This window comes from Parasteatoda tepidariorum, chromosome 6 (genome assembly GCF_043381705.1).
Source record: "Parasteatoda tepidariorum isolate YZ-2023 chromosome 6, CAS_Ptep_4.0, whole genome shotgun sequence".
In the NCBI taxonomy this organism is placed as follows: Eukaryota; Metazoa; Arthropoda; class Arachnida; order Araneae; family Theridiidae; genus Parasteatoda; species Parasteatoda tepidariorum.
Window position 1 is genome coordinate 63,003,549 of NC_092209.1, and position 20,525 is coordinate 63,024,073.

The 20,525-nt window shown below is 32.0% G+C and overlaps 1 protein-coding gene across 2 annotated transcripts in view; it reads left to right on the plus strand.

Moving 5' to 3' along the window:
• LOC107444278 (uro-adherence factor A-like) overlaps window positions 1-20,525 on the plus strand; it is a 706,709-nt gene that overhangs the window by 617,654 nt on the left and 68,530 nt on the right. For both annotated transcript variants that reach the window (XM_071182438.1, XM_071182439.1), the window contains 4 exons: window positions 4,207-4,493; window positions 12,203-12,349; window positions 17,809-18,024; window positions 19,285-19,578. In XM_071182438.1, coding sequence (XP_071038539.1) covers window positions 4,207-4,493; window positions 12,203-12,349; window positions 17,809-18,024; window positions 19,285-19,578 — 944 coding nt within the window. The remainder of the gene's footprint in view (window positions 1-4,206; window positions 4,494-12,202; window positions 12,350-17,808; window positions 18,025-19,284; window positions 19,579-20,525) is intronic.

A 20,525-nucleotide genomic window follows, 5' to 3' on the forward strand; every position in this document is an offset into this window, starting at 1 on the left:
GGGCGGGACGAGGTACAAATAAACAATAAACAATAAAGAGTTTTCAAAAATTCTACAAAATATGAATTAAGGCATTTTGTGCTTTGAAGAAGGGACACGTAAGACCTTGGTTCTGCCTTAGATGTCGTGCAGCTGTGGTGTGTTTAGTATAGACACACAACAAAAGGGTTACCGGTTTTACCCCGAGAGCAGAGGTTATCGAAACGAGACAGAACAGTGCCACTATAGGAAAAAATCCTTATTATTCGTTAGGAAATGAATCTTTAGTAAACGTATAATAAATTGGACTAAAAATAATTTTCATAACTCTAATGACCAAAAAAGATAAATAGCTTAACAAGAGAGTTGACATAGCAAAACAAGCCTATCTACTCAGATGCCGTGAGTTAATCAACACGCCAACATGGTATGTTCTTCTTCTTGACTAGTAAAGTGAAATTCAGAGTTTGTCTGCTGGAAAACAGCACTAATTTTCGCACAATCGGGGAAACTGATATTACCCAAATACCCAGTCTTACCCCACTCTCCCCAGCATTAACCCTTTCTAATTACACTAATTTTGAAAACAAAATGTTTATTAACAAAATTGTGGTGTTTTCATGTCATTTTAAAAAAATTCCTTGATTACTATCAAACAAATATTTGTTAATCAATATTTAAAAAAGAAAATCTCTTTTAATTAATGGAGAGTGTATACTTTTTGTTAAGAAAAAATATTTGAAAATTTCAAGCTTGTGTATGCTGTGAATTTTTATAAAATGTTCCTTAAAAGGAACACTTTTTGATATTACAGTTACAGTAATTCTGCTGCGCGAAGAAAGTGACCAGCGTAACGGACTTATTTTTAAGTGGAATCAAGTTGTTCCACTCGATAAATACCATTGGGGAACAAAACATATAAAGATGGTCGTTATTTCAACTTTTTTTATAAGCTTACTTATCATTTTCACCGTTATATATGATAGGTATATATTAACCGCAAAATAATGTCAAATCTCACTTAAATAAAAAAAATAAAAGTAATTTTTACAAAATTCCAGAAAAGTCATGTTTAAAATACCTTTAAGAGCAGAAAATCCTCTTGTCAAACATTATCATATTTGTTTATTATGACCAGCTCAAGTCGGATTCACTAAAATACTACCGTTATCCATCACATATGAAGAAAATATTAAATAAGATTACAGTTTAATGAGAAAGAATGTCATATTTTATCTTGTTGTGATCAACGTCGTGATGTCGTCATAGCAGAACGCAGAAACATATTTTTCACGAAAGCTCATTATGATACTCAAAGAATGAAAATAAAAAAAAGTATTGTCATTTAAAGCCCTCGCATAATCCACAACGATCCCTTAAGTAGAGGTACCAGCTTACAGCTCACTGAGACGCGAAAACCAAAAGAGATTCTGAGAAGCAAAATTTCCAATGAACTGACATTCAAGGTTTAGAAAGTTTTAAATATATGCGTTTTTTTTTTTTTTTATTCGACTTACACATGGGTAATGTTTACATCGAAGTTTCAAAATTAATAAAAGACGTTAAATGGAAAGAAAGTTATTTTTAAGTCTGTTTTCAAACTGCATTCACGACAGGTAGATACTTTATTAACGTTGCACTAGGGCTGCACAATGGGCTATTGGTGACGGTTTAGGAAACATCCGAACATCTGAGGATGGTTCGAAAGCATGCCATCGCAATTTTGATCCTCTGCAGAGGGAATGCTTTCCCTGCTTTTATAGACCGACGACCTGCACGCAAAGTCGAGCCACTTACTTTAGAGCAGTTTAACGACGACCGATACCGCGCACCCTCGGTCTCTACTCTGGCTGATGAAAGTGGTTCCCCACCCGCTGACTGACCACAGCCAGTGATGCTTGATTTCGATGTTCTACTGGGAACCATGTCTTTTCAATCAGTTCACTTCGGGACCGCATTCACGACATAAATTGTCAATGAGAACATTCAGATAATTCTTGCACACGTGGACAAATAATTTCGTCCATTAAGTTATCAATATCCCACTAAACTCATTTTTTTGTAAAGTTATGATCTGAAAAAAAACTTTTTATAGTTGGTTCAGATTAAATTGCACAAGAGCAAAATGCATTTATGCTGCGCCAAATTGAAATTAGAATTAAACAGATGTAAAAACAAAAGAGAAAAAAGGAAATAATAATTACTTTGTAAGAGCAAATACAACTATGGCAACTTCCCTGCCATAAATCCCGGACTCAAACAAAGAAGGTCCTTCTGTAGAAAATATGATATCAGAGTCTAAGTTTAAAATAATAAGAAGAATAAAAATAATTTGTGCTTGGTAGTCCTTGGTTGTCACTTGGTTGCGCAACGACATTTATCTGACCGAATTTTATGCCCGATATTTTTTTTTAGGCCGGTAGAGTTTTTCCCCTGATAACTTAATAATAAGTTTTTATGTGTTAATAAGTTTTTTTCTCCTCCGAAATGGAATAGTACCCATTATAGTTAATACAAACTAATTTCATTTGATAAACAGAACCACAAAGTTAAGTTTTCCATCAGTTTTAAACAGTTTTTTTTATCCTGAGTTTAAGTCTTAAGCCATATCCGTTTTATCAATGATATCTTCAGCTCATATGAATTTTATCATAACTTACTAAAATGAATTGAAATTTTATGATATTTAAATTAGGAGCCAATTTCGTAAGAGTCAGGAAAACATGAATACTTAACATTTTTGATTTTGTAGATATTTTAAGGATACGTTGTTCATGCAAAACTATTAAACTCGTGTTTTTTTTTTTTTTTTTTTTTTTTTTTTTTTTTTTTTTTTTTTTTTTTTTTTTTTTTNTTTTTTTTTTTTTTTTTTTTTTTCAGAAAAAAAAAATCTTGTTTAGGTGTTAAAAGCTGCAGATCTTCTAAAGTTTTTAGAAAAATTCATCGATTTTCAAATTGCTGTACTTTTTGTGAAACAAGTTAATCACGACACTCTACATTATTTTATATTCTGCTGCATTCACACTAACTATAAAAACATAAATACTTTTAATGGAGTACTCTGTACTGAAGGTCAAAGTTCATTCAATTGCCTTCGAAAGAAAGCTATATTGTGCTTTGATTATCAAAATCTACTAGTACCAACAGTGAACCACAAAGGTATATATTTCTGCAAATACATACTAATAAGTAGTACCTAAAAGATAAACATATACGTGGTATAGCATGACCTTAAAATTGATTTTAAGGCGAAAAAAAGATCGAAATTGTACACAACTTCCGAAATCATTAGGTGCATTCGCCAAAATTATACTAGTATGAAATTAACCTTAAAAGAAGCCATTGGAGCAGCAGATACAAAATAAATATTTAGACCTATGGTTGTGTTTTATGTGTACTATCTCAAAGTTCTAGAGGATCTTCAATTTCGATTTTTAAAAACTTCAAGAAATGAATTGTTTTTTCGTCGTATGCCTGTTTAGGCAGTGGGGGTGCGATTGTTCCTTTTTTTCAGTGGCGCCATCTATGGCCAGGAATTCGGCTTCTGCCATGCCATTCACACAACCACAACCCGGAAAAAGGAATTGTTTCGCAAAAATAAAAATTGCTCGTAACTAATAGCTCTGAATCAAAAATATATCCTGAAAACTTGACGAAAATCAAAGATATCAAGCAGCCAAACCTGCTCCCGAATATACCCGATTCAAAATTAATATAAAAAAAATAAAAAACTGGGTTTTAATTTGTTGTTGTTGTTGTTGTTTTCGTATGCCTATTTTAGACAGAGGGGTGCGATTGTTCTTGTTTTTCCAGTGGCGCCATCTATGACCAAGAATTCGACTTCTGCCACACCCATACGTCACACCCGTATATAGGGCGGACCCATTTATATATCCATTCATCCAGAGATCGTAATTTTGACTTGAATCATAGAATGATCGATATCCAATCCAGTACCCCCAGAGGTATTGATTTGTTATGTGAAGATGGGAGGAATTTACGACTCGACAGATTTAACGTACATCAGTCACCATTTACTACACGGGGAGACTTCTTCTGGTGGGGTTCAAACTCACAAACTCTCGAACATGGGCCCAACGTCCTACCTACAAGGTTATCCTGGCCTTGGGTTTTAATTTGAAATGTGGTTGCTAAAGCTTTTAATGTTGCAGAAATTTCAAGTCTATTTTGTTTGTATAATATTTGATTTTACTGTTTCTTTCATAGGCTATCGAGGCCTTCAAAGGACTCATCGAGCTTTGATGAAAACGCAGGCCACTCAGACTGAGCTAACATTTAAAGCCCGTTTCCTTTTACCAGCATATCTCACTCTTTCACCCAGGGCAACCATGCCTCAGTTGCTGCCAGTCAACCAATACCCACCTTGCCAAAGACCACATAGATCCAAAACAACATCTAGGCACAGAGCAGCTTCTAGCTCTGCTGGAGGTGTAAGATCAGCAAGTAAAAGCCAATCAGCGCACAATACTTTGGGCAGCGACAGTGACGACGAGGTAATGTATATAAAGTAGTTAACGAATAAATTCTTTTAAATTCTTGATGTTTAAAATTATGTTCTCAGTTAAAGTTCAGTAGCAAACATATTAGTTTACACTTTTGCTTAAGGCTGCTGCAAGTAAACCAAAATAACAGGCTTTCATATGGTAACTGCCGTAAGCAACGGCTCAATCTAACGTATATTTTAGAAAACAAAAGTCTACGGAGAAAATTAATACGTTTTTCTCTTCATTAACATAGAATGTGACTTTTCTTCAGTTTCAAAACTGATTTCAATCGTTTCGGCATACACTCTTATAAATAAAATTCTCACTTTTGGCAATTCAGCAATCCTTGAGCTGTAAAGATTCATTAATTTTGAGTATCATTTGGTCGCAAAATCACGCGACGCGAACTCTCAAATGTGAGACGAAAATGTTTCCTGAACTCGAAACCTTATCGTAGGACATTGTGGGAGATAATTAACTAGAATGACGAAACCAAAACGAAGTATATACAATTGAAAATGAAGAGACTGAGCCGAGCCGACAGGGCTATATGGTGGTTAAGGCGTTGGTTTCGAACCAGGAAAATCATGGGCCCGAATCCCGTAACGGGAATGGGTGTTATGTATATTTGTTTTATCTATTCTTCAGGGGTCTTTTAGATGATACTGATCCACCTATACGGTGACAACGATAAAGTGATTGTTAAAAATGTTAGATACATTAGACACCACGAGTTTTTTTTTTTTTTTTTAATAGAATGACAAGAAATTTGTTTAATTTTGACGAAATTTGTTTCCTTAAAGTAGTGACGATATTTATTTCGTCACTTTGTTGACATTTCTGCTCGGAGCACATACCAGGAAATGGTTTCGTTGAAAACGAAGATATTTTCGTGAAATTTAAGTATTCCTTTTTCACACAGTGTTTACAAATTCTTCATCTCTAGACCATAATGTAAGCAGTAAACAAATGAGGTACAGTTTCGCTCCACGATCCCATTCTTTTTTTCAAAATTTCAGCCGGATAAAGAGAATTTTTCTCCGACCCAAAAACAGTCACTTAGTTTTCCATAGAATATTCCTTTTTTTCCCTTTTTTAATATGTGGTAAGTATCCAAACCGTGTTAAAAATCCTCCCGTTCGGATGGAAAGTTTTCCAGTTTAACTCGTTTATCTCTAGTTTCTAGTTTATCTCTAGTTTCATTCTCTTTCTGATATTATTTTCTTGTTTTGCTCGCTATTCATTTATTCATCCAACAAGTATAATTGGTTTTACACTGTCATATAAACGTCAATAAACAATTTGTACCCCTAAACAGGTCAAATTCAAAAGTTTATACCTTGATACAACCAGTGCGGTAGCTACTGTAACTAAATAATTGATAAAAATGGGAAAAAATAAACTGAAAATTTAGCAGAAATTTCTAGAGTTCCTTTGCTATAAAGCATCTTAATAGAGCCGTGGTGGCTCAGGGGATAGAGCTCTCCCCTCCTAATGACGTGACCCGGGTTCGATCTCGGAGAAATAGATGGTTGATTCGAATTCCGTACCGACCACAGTGCTGACCTGAAATATCCTCAATGGTAGACGGATCATGGGTTAGAGTCCCCTTACCGTCAGACTAACCGTGGAAGGTTCTCGTGGTCCTCCTCTCCTTGTAAAGCAAATGCGGGTTAGTTCCATCCAAAAATCCTTAACTAAGACGATTTCTCCCAATGCTTGATCCAGGAGTTCTTCCGGATTGGATTTATAATTACAATTCTACGGAGTTAACCCTTAGTAGTCGTAAACCCAAAATTGGGCCGGCTGTTCAACGATCGATATATAAAAAAAGAAAAAAACATCTTAATAGAAGTCTATTCTATCCACATAGCTCAATATTTCTTTTTAATATCATACACTATTACTATACTGTTAATAATACTATTCTCTCTCCCTCTCTCTTCTCTGTCTCTCTTTACCTCTCTCTCTCTCTCTCTCTTCACTTTTTTTCTTTACTAACTCCTTAGTTAATGAACTTTGTAATTCACTTATAATTCAGTACTTAAACCGTATCAGAACTAGAACATTTCATTCAAGCCTTTAGAAATTCCATTTAAAGAAAGAATTTAAGGCATAAAAACTGGGAATTTAAAACCTTTTTTTTATATTTTAAAACGAGAGTAAATTACGCTTTAGCTTGTAATTCACAAGATTAAAATAACTCAGTTGTGATATTTTTCCAAATAATTTTGATTTCCCAAATGAAATGAGAAAGAAACGCTATTTTATCTAATAAAAAGGTTTTACTGAATCTGAATAAAATATATCCTTTTTATTGTGAGTAAATAAAATTTTCAAAAACCAATTTTGCATTTAGTTTAGAAAGATTTGCATTGCTCCCAAGACAATATGCTTTTATTGAACTTTACAAACTGTTATGGTTCCAGTAAGCACAGCCCTCATAAAAAATTTAGTGCTTCCTTCTCCGAATTCAATATTGTGTAGAGATAATTAAACATCGCGAAATATGTTCAATTTTAATTATTGTACAAAAGAACCTCTTAAGTTTGAAAACGGAAGCATAACAACGTGCAATATTTGTTTAAAACTAAACCTTGGTCATTAAGTTTATAAATGCATCCCTTGGGAAATAGGATATTGGTGAAATAGTTTAAATTCTTGAGAAACTTTTTTTTCTTTTTTCAATAAGGCTTTTACGAAGTACTCTTTAGAAATATTTTCTTTTAAGGATGTCGTTTCTCAATATTGAAGTACACGAAAACATTAAGATAAAAGATATGATGTAAGAAATAGTTTCATAAAATAAAAACTCTCCAATATTATCAACGAATTTCTAAAACCATGAAGTATGTTCATGTATCTTATTTCATTAAAAAAGAGTACTTTTAAAAAAAGAAAAAGAGCACAATTATTTTTGGAAGTTATCCTATAAAAAGTGTTTTGTAATACCAACCCATAGTATGTATATTTTCAAATTCTTAAATCTAAACTAGGAAGAAACAAAAACCTAGCGTTAAAGTGATAAAGAGGGGAATGAAAATTTAAAAAAAAAAAAAACAATTTGATCGTCTGATGATACAGGGAAGTTTAAAAGGCTATTATTATACATCAAAAAGTTCCTCCCAGAAATCAAATAAATTTCCGTATCTCCTGTCACATGCATCTTCCTCAATAGAATTTAATATCATTTTTTTTCTGACTAACTTAAATGACTACTTGAGACCCTAATGTATACACCACTTTTTTACCCGTGCCAAAATTCCTGATGGTTTATGTTGGTTTCAATAAGATTCTTGATGGTTCAATACATGTTTATTTTCCCCATCATACAACAATTTTCAAGAAGTTTTGATGTTTTTGGTGATCCAACAAACTCTCATTATTACAAAATGAAAAATGTTGCTTTAGTGTTATGATGGTAAACCATCATAACACTTTTGATTTTGATGTACCTCTATTATCGACCATCATATTTTGATGCAGATATTGTTTTACCATTATGATGGTAAACCGATAAGTTATGTTTATAGTTGTTGGACCAACAAAAACTTTTAAAAAATGATGAGAAATATTGTATGGCCATTTGAGGATCAATCAACAAGTTGTGTTTATTAATATTGGACTAACAACAACCATCGAAATAAGATGGAAGATGTTGTTTTAGTATTGTGATGGTTCAACCATCATGTTATGTTTATTGATATTGGATCAACAACAACCATCAAAATAAGATAGAAGATGTTGTTTTACTATTATGATGGTTCGACTATCACGTTATCTTTTTTATTATTGTTGAACAAACAGTAATTCTGAAAATAAGATGGAAGATGTTGTTTGACTATTATGGCGGTTAACTAGGAAATTATGCTTATTACTGTTGGACCAACAACAACCATCAACAAAAGATAGAAGATTTTGTGTGGCTATTTTGCTGGTCTACCTACAAGTTGCGTTTATTAATTTTGGGCCAACAACAACCATTAGAAGATGATGGAAAATGCTGTTTTTTTTCGATTATGCTGGTTCAATCAGCATATCATGTGTATTATTGTTAGACCAAAATCAAATTTCACTATATCATGAAATATGCTATTTTACTTATATGTGCACAAGTGTCACACACTCGCATGAAGTTTTACTAAAAGCTCCAAAGATATATTCATAATTAACAATGATACCAAAATTATATTGAGAAAAATTGCTGAATAAACAATAAATTCTTTATATGCCATCTCGAAACTTTAACCAAAAGGAGGTAGTGGACTCAACCAAAAACAATCTAGAACACTTATAAAGGCTGTGTGAGCATGACAGTGAGAAAGCAGTATCTTTTAATTTACTTTTATGCTACCATGGATGGTGTTTCAAAAAATTCCTTTTATCAGTTTTTAAGTGCGTCACTGAAGTGCATCATTTCTAATCAAATGCAATTAAAATTGATGTAAACCTACAACTTTTTACCCAAAAAAAAGGTAGTGCACTCAACCAAAAATAATCTGAAACACTTATAGAGGTTGGGTGAAGATGACAATGAGAAAACCGAATCTTTTATTTTACATGTTGTGGTGTTTGAAAAAATTCCTTATGTGGAGTTTTTAAGTGCGTCACTGAAGTGCATTATTCCTAATCAAATGCGAATGAATACTTTAAAAGTTTTATCTATTCTTTCTGTCATAAAATTGTCTATAAATTAAAAAAAAGTTCAAGAAGACTATTAGAACTTGAGTAGTTAGTAATTTTTTGGAGCTATGACATATTGGATTGCCTTTTTAGATTTGCAAACTTCAATTTTTTTGAGGTAACATTACGATTCTTTCGAGTTTTGCGAATTCTACCTATTTCTTACGATTCACCAGTCACATGGTCCCGAAAAAATAAATGAACCACCTAGAATAACTTTTGATCTAATGATCGGTTCTTCAAGTTCTAGGACTCAATCTTAATGATTCGAGGTAGTGATCTCAAATATGCTCATTAATTAGTGAAGACTGTATTTTAAGTTACTAAATCGCCCCCAAAAACGCACTTTCTCTAAATAAACACACCTTTTTTTCGATGGATTCGGATTTCTTTCTCCCAAAATATAGGGATAGCCGCAATCTGGGAAATATGGAAAGGGTTAAAAGTCGTGTTTTTAAGATTCGATTTCTCAGGAATTATTCGACTGACGATCTTGCTCCAATTTTATATTTTGCCATTTAAAATTACAAAAAATTTTATACCTTACAATACAAAAGTTTTTTAACTATTATTAAATAAAATAACAAAAAATAATAAATATTTACTAAAAGTTGAATCCTGCATAAATATATTCTTCGATAAACGAGTTTTATAATTGTGTGCAAAAAATTTTTAATTCGTTTAAAAAGTACTCGAGTTATGATGAAATACACAAAAAGTAAAATTAGCATTAAGAGGTTCAAACTTTGGATCCCTCTCCTTTCCAAACTATTGTAACCATATTTCCCGGATTACGGCTACCCTCCTAAGAGTTTGGGAGTTAGAAATCGGCGAATCAATCACAATGGTATTAAGAATGGCGAATCTATCATAACAGAGGGTATTTTTATTCAGAAAAAATGGCGTTTTTGTGTATGATTTCGTAACTTAAAATATCGTCTACACTTATTAGAATATAACAAATCACCCTCTTGAACCATAAAATTGCCTCCGAGAACGCAAAAATCCGATAATTAGATCAAAAGTTATTCAGGGTGGGTCATTTTTTGGTACACTGTACATTTCATACAATAAAAAAAATAATTTAATAGTGCATCTCATATTAGTTTTCTCTTAGTAAGGGTGGTCATTACTGAACATCATTGCATACAGCAGATTTTGAGGAGCACTTTCTGCTTTTAAATGTAAAACTTTTGTTGCATGAATTAAACCTCTATGATAATTTGACTGTAACTTAGGAATACATTTGAAAAGTAATTAAATAACTCCACTTTTACAAATTAATGCTTTTCTAAGTTTTGTTATTGTTTAGGTTAATTTGATTAGAACATAAATGTATCCTATAATAAAATATTTTAATTATAGTTAGTGCGAACCATAAAATGCTGAATTATACTTTTTAAGTAGGATGCTTTCACCATCATCATCCTAGTTGGCTAAACAGCCCAATGTAGGTCAAGCCTTTCTCTGAATATTTCTCCATAACGACTTCCGATTTTTCTTTGACCTCCAATTCTTTTCATTAATTGAAAGAAAATCAGACTCCACCGAATCAGCCCATCTTAACCACGACTTTCCCCGCTTGTGGGGAAAGCCGTGGTGGGTCTAAAAAGCTATATCTTTTTCTATTGTATTGTAATCACTCATTCGAATCGCATGGGCTATCCAACTTCTTCTATTTACTTTCATGCATTTAGTGATATAAGGTTATTTATAAATCTTGTACAGTTCAAAGTTAAATCTCCTTCTCACGTTATTGCTTTCATTTACAAGTAGTAACGTAGGATACTTTATTTACGTCAATTGTTGTTACTTTCAAAATTTTCAGAGGTGGTATGCTATCCATTTATGCCTGCAATTAAAAACCAAACACCACACTCATAAAGAATTGTATTTCAACATCGATAATGTAAATATTTTTGAAAGCCTGCCATTTTTTTTTTCAATTTAATCTTTAGATTTCATTGTGTCTTATTATCATTTATCTTTATTTACGGTGTAAGAAATGCTTGTATGCTCACCCTAATATGAACTTTGCAAAAAGAAGTAAATGAAAAAGTTATTCTTTCGTGCTTAATTATTATCTGCACACACTTTGTTACGATGGATTTAGTTGTCTAACAGAATGAATAAAATCTTACCTACTTTCCATCTTCGTTCATTGGCGCGTTTTGTTTGCTTCAGTTACTGCTTAATTACTATCCATTCGAATATATTATGTTTATATTATCATCCATTTTGGTTACAAATATTGAAATATAATTTATAGATATGGGATTTTTCTTTAGGACGTTTTGTTAAAACTTTTAGAAGAATATCATTATAGCACATAAGACAATCGATAAAGAAAAATCTTTTTATTTTATTACTGTATGATAGTTTAATTTCCTCATTTGCTCACACGAACTGTATCAGTTCAGCATATATCTTTCAATTTACTTTTCTTTACGCTGCGTTACTAAAACTCTCAAAGAAATATTATTAAAAGACAGTGAAAACAATAGATAGAAGCAAAAACTATTTGTCTTATTACTGTAAGATAATTTAATTTCCCGATTTACTCACACTTAGTGTATCAATTTTGCATATCTATTTCAATTTACTTCTCTTTACATTGCGTTACTAAAACTCTCAAAAAAATATTATTAAAAGACTGTGAAAACAATAGATAGAAGCAAAAACTATTTGTCTTATTATTGTAAGATAATTTAATTTCCTGATTTACTCACACTAAGTGTATCAATTTTGCATATCTATTTCAATTTACTTCTCTTTACATTGCGTTACTAAAACTCTCAAAAAAATATTACTAAAAGACTGTGAAAACAATGGATAGAAGCAAAAACTATGTATTTTATTGCTGAAAGATAATTCAATTTCCAGATTAATTCTTACTCTATTTATTTCGTATATATCTTGGAATTAACTTTTCTCTATACTGCGTTACTTTCAACGCGCAATTTATATCTGAAAAATTGAACATCAATTCTCTAATACTGGATGGAATTTGAGCTGTATATTTTTTTAACTCAAAGGTGATGGAAGTTGATTTGTCAACCAAACAACAAAGGCTGATCCGTTCCACTGCCAGTAGGGCTTCCATTCGGAGGCAGAGAGCGGTTGAAGAGGAAATTATGGTTTCTTTCAAGCCTGTACCATCTCCACCCAAAGGGAATGTTGAGGTATGCTTTAGCATATTTTCTGACCGATAATAAGTCCAAATGAATATTATTCTTTTGATAGTCGTGGCAGCAAGGAAGCTTTTTATTCGAAGACGCATTCATTTATAATAGTGATATTTAATGCTCCTTCATAACTAAATCCAAATAAAATACATGGTGTTTCAATGCGAATAAGACAACCTTGCACGAGATGCACAGGGCTCCAGGAAAACAAATAGCATTAAAAATTCCGAAATGAATCAACGCAAGCTATGATTAAACGAAGCAACAAAAAAGATTTTTAAAAAAATCGTTGCTGTTAGTATAATGTTTCTTAATAATGTTTTTCGAAGAAGAATCAAAGCAAATCATTAGAGATTTCAATAAATCATTAGATCAATAAATCATTAGAGATTTCAAAATGAATCTACGCAGTCTCTGATTCGAAGAAGCAATAAAAAAAACTGCTACTCGTTAGTATAACGTCATCTTGACAATGTTTTTCAAAACTTTTTCACCAAGAAAAGTTTTTTAAAAAAAGTTGACAATTTAAGTAACTTACACTTAAGGCAAAGCCATAATTTTGAGCTATCTATGCAATGTTGTCATAAAGAGTTATCTGGGCTTTAGAACGAACAAATATTATTAATTTTTTTAAATCACTTTTGACAATATTTTTCCATATTAATAAAAATGATAAAAAAATCTTTGAACTATCTAATATTTTTACAAAGCTCTATAATCCGAGATAATTCAACATTGGAGTAACTTTTTAAATATTAAAAAATAAAATCAAACGCTTTTAATTTTCACTAAATTGTGGCTTTTTTCATATTGACTTTCTACGCCATTTCTCAAAATCTGCGTAGAGGGCGCTGTCTGAAGATAGTCTAGGCTAATCTTGGCCTATCAGTCATGAATAGCTGTTACAATTTCACAGTAGTTATGAAAATAGCACATGATTTGCAAAAACCGTCATTAAATAATATGACAGAGCCTTCCCAAAGCTTCCTGAATGATATGTTTTTCCTAACCTAACAGTTACATATTACAAAATGTGTCTAAAATTCCAATCAGAAACAGTCAGACAAGCTTAAAAGTGACGCTGCGTGAATTGCTTTAAGTTGTTGGAGAATTTTAGGGTGTATCGCAGCTACGGAGGTGCCAGCAACGTCTACAATTGAATCAGATTTTCATACAAAGTCTTTATTTAATCTCAACAGATGAAGTCTGGACAAAGTAAATCCGGTGATTTAGAAGGCTAATGAATTGGAACATCCTTTCCTATTTGCTGTTTAAATTCCATTTCGCTTTGTGACCTCTACAAGTCTTTTAATTTTGTCGTACTGGTAATGAAACAGTGCAAAATAAATATGCTGCTACTCTTTCCGTATAGATAACTTTCCCTAAAAGACCACTTCTTGACTGGCCATTGATTGACTAACTCCTTTGTTTAAATTCTCTTTTACTAAGCTTGTAATTCACTCTGGTAACCATTTTTTCGTATCATTCATACCATAATCATTTTTTCGTATCATTCATATAGCAATTATTTTTTCGTAATCATTTAATCTCGTAATCATTTTTTAAAGACCCATTGAAATAACAAGCTCCTAATAAGATCTCTTTTAAATAAGCTTTCGTTACTATGGGTTTATTGCTAATATCTTGAAATAAGTGAAGATAATTAAAAAATGAATTTTTGTTTTCTTAGTAGCCAAACATCATGCGAGTTCTCTAAAAACAATCCTAAATAATGTCAGGCTTATTAAGAAATACTGGAGACTTTTCCACTTGGCATGTTTTATTGCAAAATGGTTAGCAAGGAGCCGAATCAGTTATTTTCAATTAGTCTACTACAGATATATTCCTCTGGGTAGTTTAATATTTTTTTTAACATGACTCAATTAGTGAAGTACAATTATAGTTCATAAACAAAACATTTTAAAACTGAGACCTAACTCTCATTGGCTCAAATTGAACGAATTTCCTTATGTTTGACATGCATCAATTGTAACTTTATTTCGAAAAAAGATAATATTTTGTAAAAATCAGATGCAAAAAAAAATATTAATTAGGGTACTTAAACTTTAAATATAAAAATCTTTTGGAAAATATAATGTTCCTAAAAAAATAGAAACTTTTTATTAAAGATAAACGAAACTTTAAAAAAATGCATTTTAAATTTTTGATATGAATAAATTACGATACTTAATGCATGCAAAGTCATTCTTAAACCTTTTGGAATTAAAAAAAAGGAATAAAATAACCATAATTAAGTGGCAAGAGCTAATATATTGATATTTTTAAGTAAAAGAAGCTAATGAGCTGTTCTCTCCTTCTTCAAAAATGTGAAGGAATATTCATTTTTTCTCTTCCAGACTCAAATACAAAGTAATTTCCTAAAGTGTCCGCGAAATAACAGGTGCGTTAGTTTCCACCGAACTTTTCCAAAGAAATCGTTCGTAAACGTTGGAGAAAAGAAAAATGTCTGGCAAAAGAAACATCGATCGCTGGCCATTATCGAAGTTTTAAAGCAAAAAATGAAATGTACTCTTCCTAAACAGCTGTCAAAAGGAACGTGGGAATGATAGAGAGGAAAAGAAAAATGTTTTCGTTTTCCTTTAAAAATTGGCGAATCACTCTTTGAAGCGTACGAAAGATTATATGAAGAATATTTAAGAGCGATTCCAGAAAATAACATGTTTAAGTGGGCTGTAATTTAGCAGCAATATCATTTTTCTCTTTAATAAACATTCAGTTTGTTTTCGTCTAGTGCATCGTTTGCGTTTAGAACAGTTTGAGAATATAATTTTAAGTATTTATATGAATAATTAAAGATTGCAAAATGTTTTCGTTTTCCTTTTAAAATTGGCGAATCACTCTTTGAAACGTACTAAGATTATACAAAGAGTTTTTAAGAGCGATTCCAGAAAATAACATATTTAAGTAGGCTGTAATTGAGCAGCAATATCATTTTTCTCTTTTAATAAGCATTGTGTTTGTTTTCGTCTAGTGCAGTGGTTCTTAACCTTTTTAAGCCGCGACCCAAATTTGAGAAATATGTTCATGTCGCGACCCAAAAAAAAGTCAAAATTAGGCTGAGTAAGCCACAATGACTTCTTCTAGGAGGTGTTGGTATTACTTATTATTTGGTGCATTACTAACTTTTTTGGTTCGACTCAGCGCGACCCAAGAAGCATCGTTTGCGTTTAGAACAGTTTGAGAATATAATTTTAAGTATTTATATGAATAATTAAAGATTGCAAAAGGTTTTCGTTTTCCTTTAAAAATTGGCGAATCACTCTTTGAAACGTACAAAGATTATATGAAGAATACTTAAGAGCGATTTCAGAAAATAACATGTTTAAGTGGGCTGTAATTGAGCAGCAATATCATTTTTCTCTTTTAATAAACATTCAATTTGTTTTCGTCTAGCGCATCTTTTGCGTTTAGAACAGTTTGAGAATATAATTTTAAGTATTTATATGAAAAATTAAAGGTTGCAAGTGAGCAAAATAAATATTATATTGGAAAGTATTACACTGTTCGAAATTTTTCTGCAAAAATGTTTAAATAGCAATTTACTAATTTGTTATTTTACCATATTCAACTAAACAGTCAAATTATCATCAAAAAGATTATATTTAAACTCTTAAGCGGGGAAAAAAACATTTTATTGATAGTTTTTCCATAATACATTTACAGAACCAGAATTCTATCCACACTAACTGGACCAGCCTTATAAAGTCATTTTGTTCCGTGCAGATGGGTACATACTGTAGCTGAGAAGCTAATTGGTCAATCTCATGATTGTCTGAACAGGTTTTCAATACTAGCTGTGATAGTACACTATTTCTTTCATTCCTTCAATACATGAAATGTTTTCAGCGCCCTGCACTTTTCAATCGGTGACTCTGAACTATGAGAATACCAATCTATCATTCACAAATGGCGCAACAGCCACAGAGTTCCAATGTCCGTTTATGTTTCCTTTTTATGGTTTAGAAACTGTACTAGTCGTAAATGGTTACAAAACCGTAAAGTTTTGTATTCACGGTTTTTTAACCGTACCAGTTATAAACGGTTTCGAGAACGTAAAGGTAAAAAAACATTTCCAACCATGGACTTTATGGTTAATCGGATGGACAGACTGCTGCCGGTTATTTTACCGTAATTTCAGAATGAAAATTCTAACAGAGTAGGTAACAGAATGCTTAAAAGGTTTTTTTCTTGTGAAAAACTAATAAAAAACCATAAAGAATATGAAGTAAATAAAAAACAAAGGAAAAATAGGGAAACCTGTGTATTAGCTTATTTATACATTGCACACGTTGTACTTGAAGGAGCGTACAAGCACAGTAACTTAACTCCAATATTTCTATTATACCTCACGGCTTGTTAAAGTTGCTGACATAGTTCTCAAACAATCTGAATAATTTGTTTCTAAATAAAACAAGTAGTTTTTATTAGAAAAAATAACTGATTCAAATGTAAATAAGTATTTACTGTTCGAAAATTTATTACTTTTAAATAATTAGAAATTTCATTAACAATTGTATTCTTTCGCCACATTTTCTTTCGGTAATTTTTCACAAAGTGAATAAATTATTAAAAATCTGAACCAGCATTAATTCGGACAAGAAAAATAATTATCAATATGGTACACTGTTAAAATTTTCATTCTATAATTATGGTAAACTGACTAGCAGCTGTCTGTCCATCCAAATAACCGTAAAGTTTACGGGAAAGAACATTTTTTCCCTTTATGGTTTTGAAACAATTTACAAAAAGTATGGTTATAAAACCATGATTACAAAACCATACGGTTTTTTAACCATTCACAACTAGCATTTTTCAACAATGTAAAAAAAAATTAGTATTTAACTAGACAAAGGAGCTCGTCTTTTCGTAAGGTAATGGGCATTGGAGAGTGCCGGACTGTTAAAATTCTTCATGTGTTGGAGGGAATGGAGGAAATATTGTGTCAGCCCTAGGACTCGAACTCCAGTTCTGTCGGTCGTGAGTTTGACAGATAAGCCTACTCGGCTATTATATGTACGCAGTTGCAAAGAATTAGGTAGCTTCATTAGGTCGTTCTAGTTGGTGCGATAAGATTCTGATTGCTTAACCACATTTGGTGAAAGCAGTTAATAAACAGTTTTTTCTCTAACTTAACAGTTTGATTACCATTTTATTTATGGTTATTTGACTGCTTTGATTAAATATGGTAAAATAACCATTTAATAATTTGTTACTTAACCATTTTTTCAGAGAGATTTTTAACAGTGTATTTATTCTTAAAATAAAGTAATTTTTGGACATAAATCAAAACAAACTAGTTCACTTTTTATTGCAAAAAATATAAAAATGCACCCTAGTTCATAATTCCATCAATGTCTTTTATGACGGAAAAGCATTCAAATTAAATATGAATGTCATGTCGCCAAAAAAAATGAAAAAGGAATTTGTTATTTCAGGTTCTAATTGGCGACCGTCCTGTTTCAAGGAATGTTGACAGGGAAAATAGAAAAATATCTTCGATATGTCGTGAAGTGTCTCCCGTCTTAACCAGAGAAACTCAGGAAGCTTTTTTAGAAAGATTAAACGCGGTGGAAATAACTATCCGAACACTTCAGTCTTCGAGACAAGTGGAGAAGACAGCCAAAGACGAAGCCAAATCACCGGAAAAGAAAGTAAGGATATCCCTTTCCCTTGATTTAAAATAACATTTATCGAAGAAGTGTTTTTCATCCTTCACTTTAATTTGGCATTTCGATAATATTGGCACTCTATTTTCCTTTTAAAACTTTTCTGTTTTGTTTGGATTTGCTTGCTGAAACGCTAATAAATCATTTTAGTCACTAAGTTTAATCATTGAAATTCATGAATGGAATATAATTGGGGATTAACTGTGGCTGAGGTATTTTTAAAATGCCCTTTTCAGCCTTTGTTCTTTAAAGAGTTGCCAAACAATGCTCTAATCTTATTCATTATTGATCCCAATTTTTCTTTCAATAAATATTAAATCAGTTAAAAGACAATAGCGTATAAGATCAAGAGTTATTCAGGGTGCTTCATTTTTTTTTCGCTCGTGTACATTGTTCAAATTGATTTTAGAACGAACTCACTACCCCCAGCTTTTCATCTCATACAATGACCATACAGCTTTTTATCTCATACAATGTAAAGTGACGGTCAACTATATTTCAATGATGTTCGTTAAAATTACGATCAAGCGTTAAAATTACGGTTCGTTAAAATTACGGTATATCAAACAATATTTGCTGAAGTTCTTTAAAAATACGGGTACCAGATTTTTTTATCAAACTATCTTTGGTTATATTTAATTATTCTTCATAAGTAAGTTCGTTAAATATACGGGTAAAATTACGTTTTTGTGTCTGATTTCGTAACTTAAAATATCATCTGCGCTAACTAGCTGCTAACTTACATCCCCACAAACCATTAAGATTGAGTCGCATTACTTGAAAATCTAATCATTAGATTAAATGTTGTTGTTTTTTTCGCACTCTACACCCATTAGGACACGGAAATAAAGGTCCCGGTTTCGAAAACGGTTTCAACGAAAGAGCATTTCTCTCGAACTCCCCGACAGATGGCAGCACTACGCAACTTAGGCCTGTTTTATAATACGCATTGATTCGACAAACAAATCGCCTCAGTGTCAAACAAAGCTAAAATCCCAATTGAAGATAACTTTCACGAACATAGCGTTAATGTATGGTCAGTGGTGATATATTTTACGAGAAAAAAATTTCGTATCGACCAGTATCATTGTGATTTCAATAGCTTTAGGGCTGTGGCTTTTTTTTTTATTATTCATTGATTTATTTCAATCTGTATTTGTTGTTATTCCTAATAAAACGTTAGATAGTATAAATAATTTATCCAGTAGTAGCATACTTTGTTAAATTAAAACATGTTTCTCATAGGTTTCTCCTAAACAGCCACAGATAGCACCAACGCAAGAACCAGCAGAAGCGACGAGGAAAATTAAATCAACATCCAAGAAAGAATCAGAAGAACTTAAGAAAATGTCTAGTATAGAAAAGACTTCTCCCGAAGAAATATCGGAAGTGTCAGGTACAAGGAGTCCGACGGGACGTTCAATGCTAAGATCCAGGAGTAAGACCTCAGAGACAAGTTCATCCGTTAGATCTAGCAGCGAGTCTTCAAAACTTGTAAATAAACTCACACAACAAGAATGGATTTCATCAAGTGCTGAGGTAGATACATATATATCACCTTTAAAAATCAAAAGCCGTTAATAAGCTCATTAAATTGCTAGATTAATTAGGGTGATTCTTTTAAATGTGGAATCAAAGAAATTCCACGCTTCACCTAGGCGATGTGCACCTCAGAGACATATAGTGGAAGATAAACCACTTTAGCTAAAATATCTTTACAAAAAAGGGATGCAACTTTGCTACACACCTGGGCCTTTCCTTCTACTAGCGCCACGACACTTTTTGCGATATTTTCCCATTGTCATCATCGTAATTTAAGTCTCGTGCAGCTTAATGGGATACCTGCAAGTGATGTATTGTGGGTAACTCGATCCTGATTGGTTGTTGAAATGTGGCATTTGTTTACATTAGCAAATGTACTTTATATTCTATTTCGAGTAATACAAGCCCACCAAGTATCAATTCTCTTAAGTGACACATTTAATAATCTTTCACAAAGATTTCAATTCTTTCCCTACTTACTTAACACAAAAACAGGCATGAAGCCATGTAGAATATAAACAAACTAATTATGCATGAAAGTTACCAGGCACACAAAGCAAAAATATATCACGGTTACAATAAATTATATAAACAGATAATAAATCTAAGTTAAGTGAAAGACATAGACGAGAAAGAATTATATGTCAGCAATTTCGTTGTACAATACGGCGTTATATTTAATTAACTTCATGTTAATTAAATATAACTAAAACACAATTTTAACACAATATTTCGACTATAAACGATCAGCTGGAGCAGATGTCATAAGTCAAATGTGTAGGTATCTCTGATCTTCTTCGTCTTGAAGTTGAAGTACCCAATTTCTTTATTTGGAATATGAGTAAATAATATTTGAGCCGAATACTTTTAGATATATATTTCCAAAAGTGTGCATTTTCTAAAAATACCAAAATAAGGTAATGAGTATGGTAAAATGAAAGTAA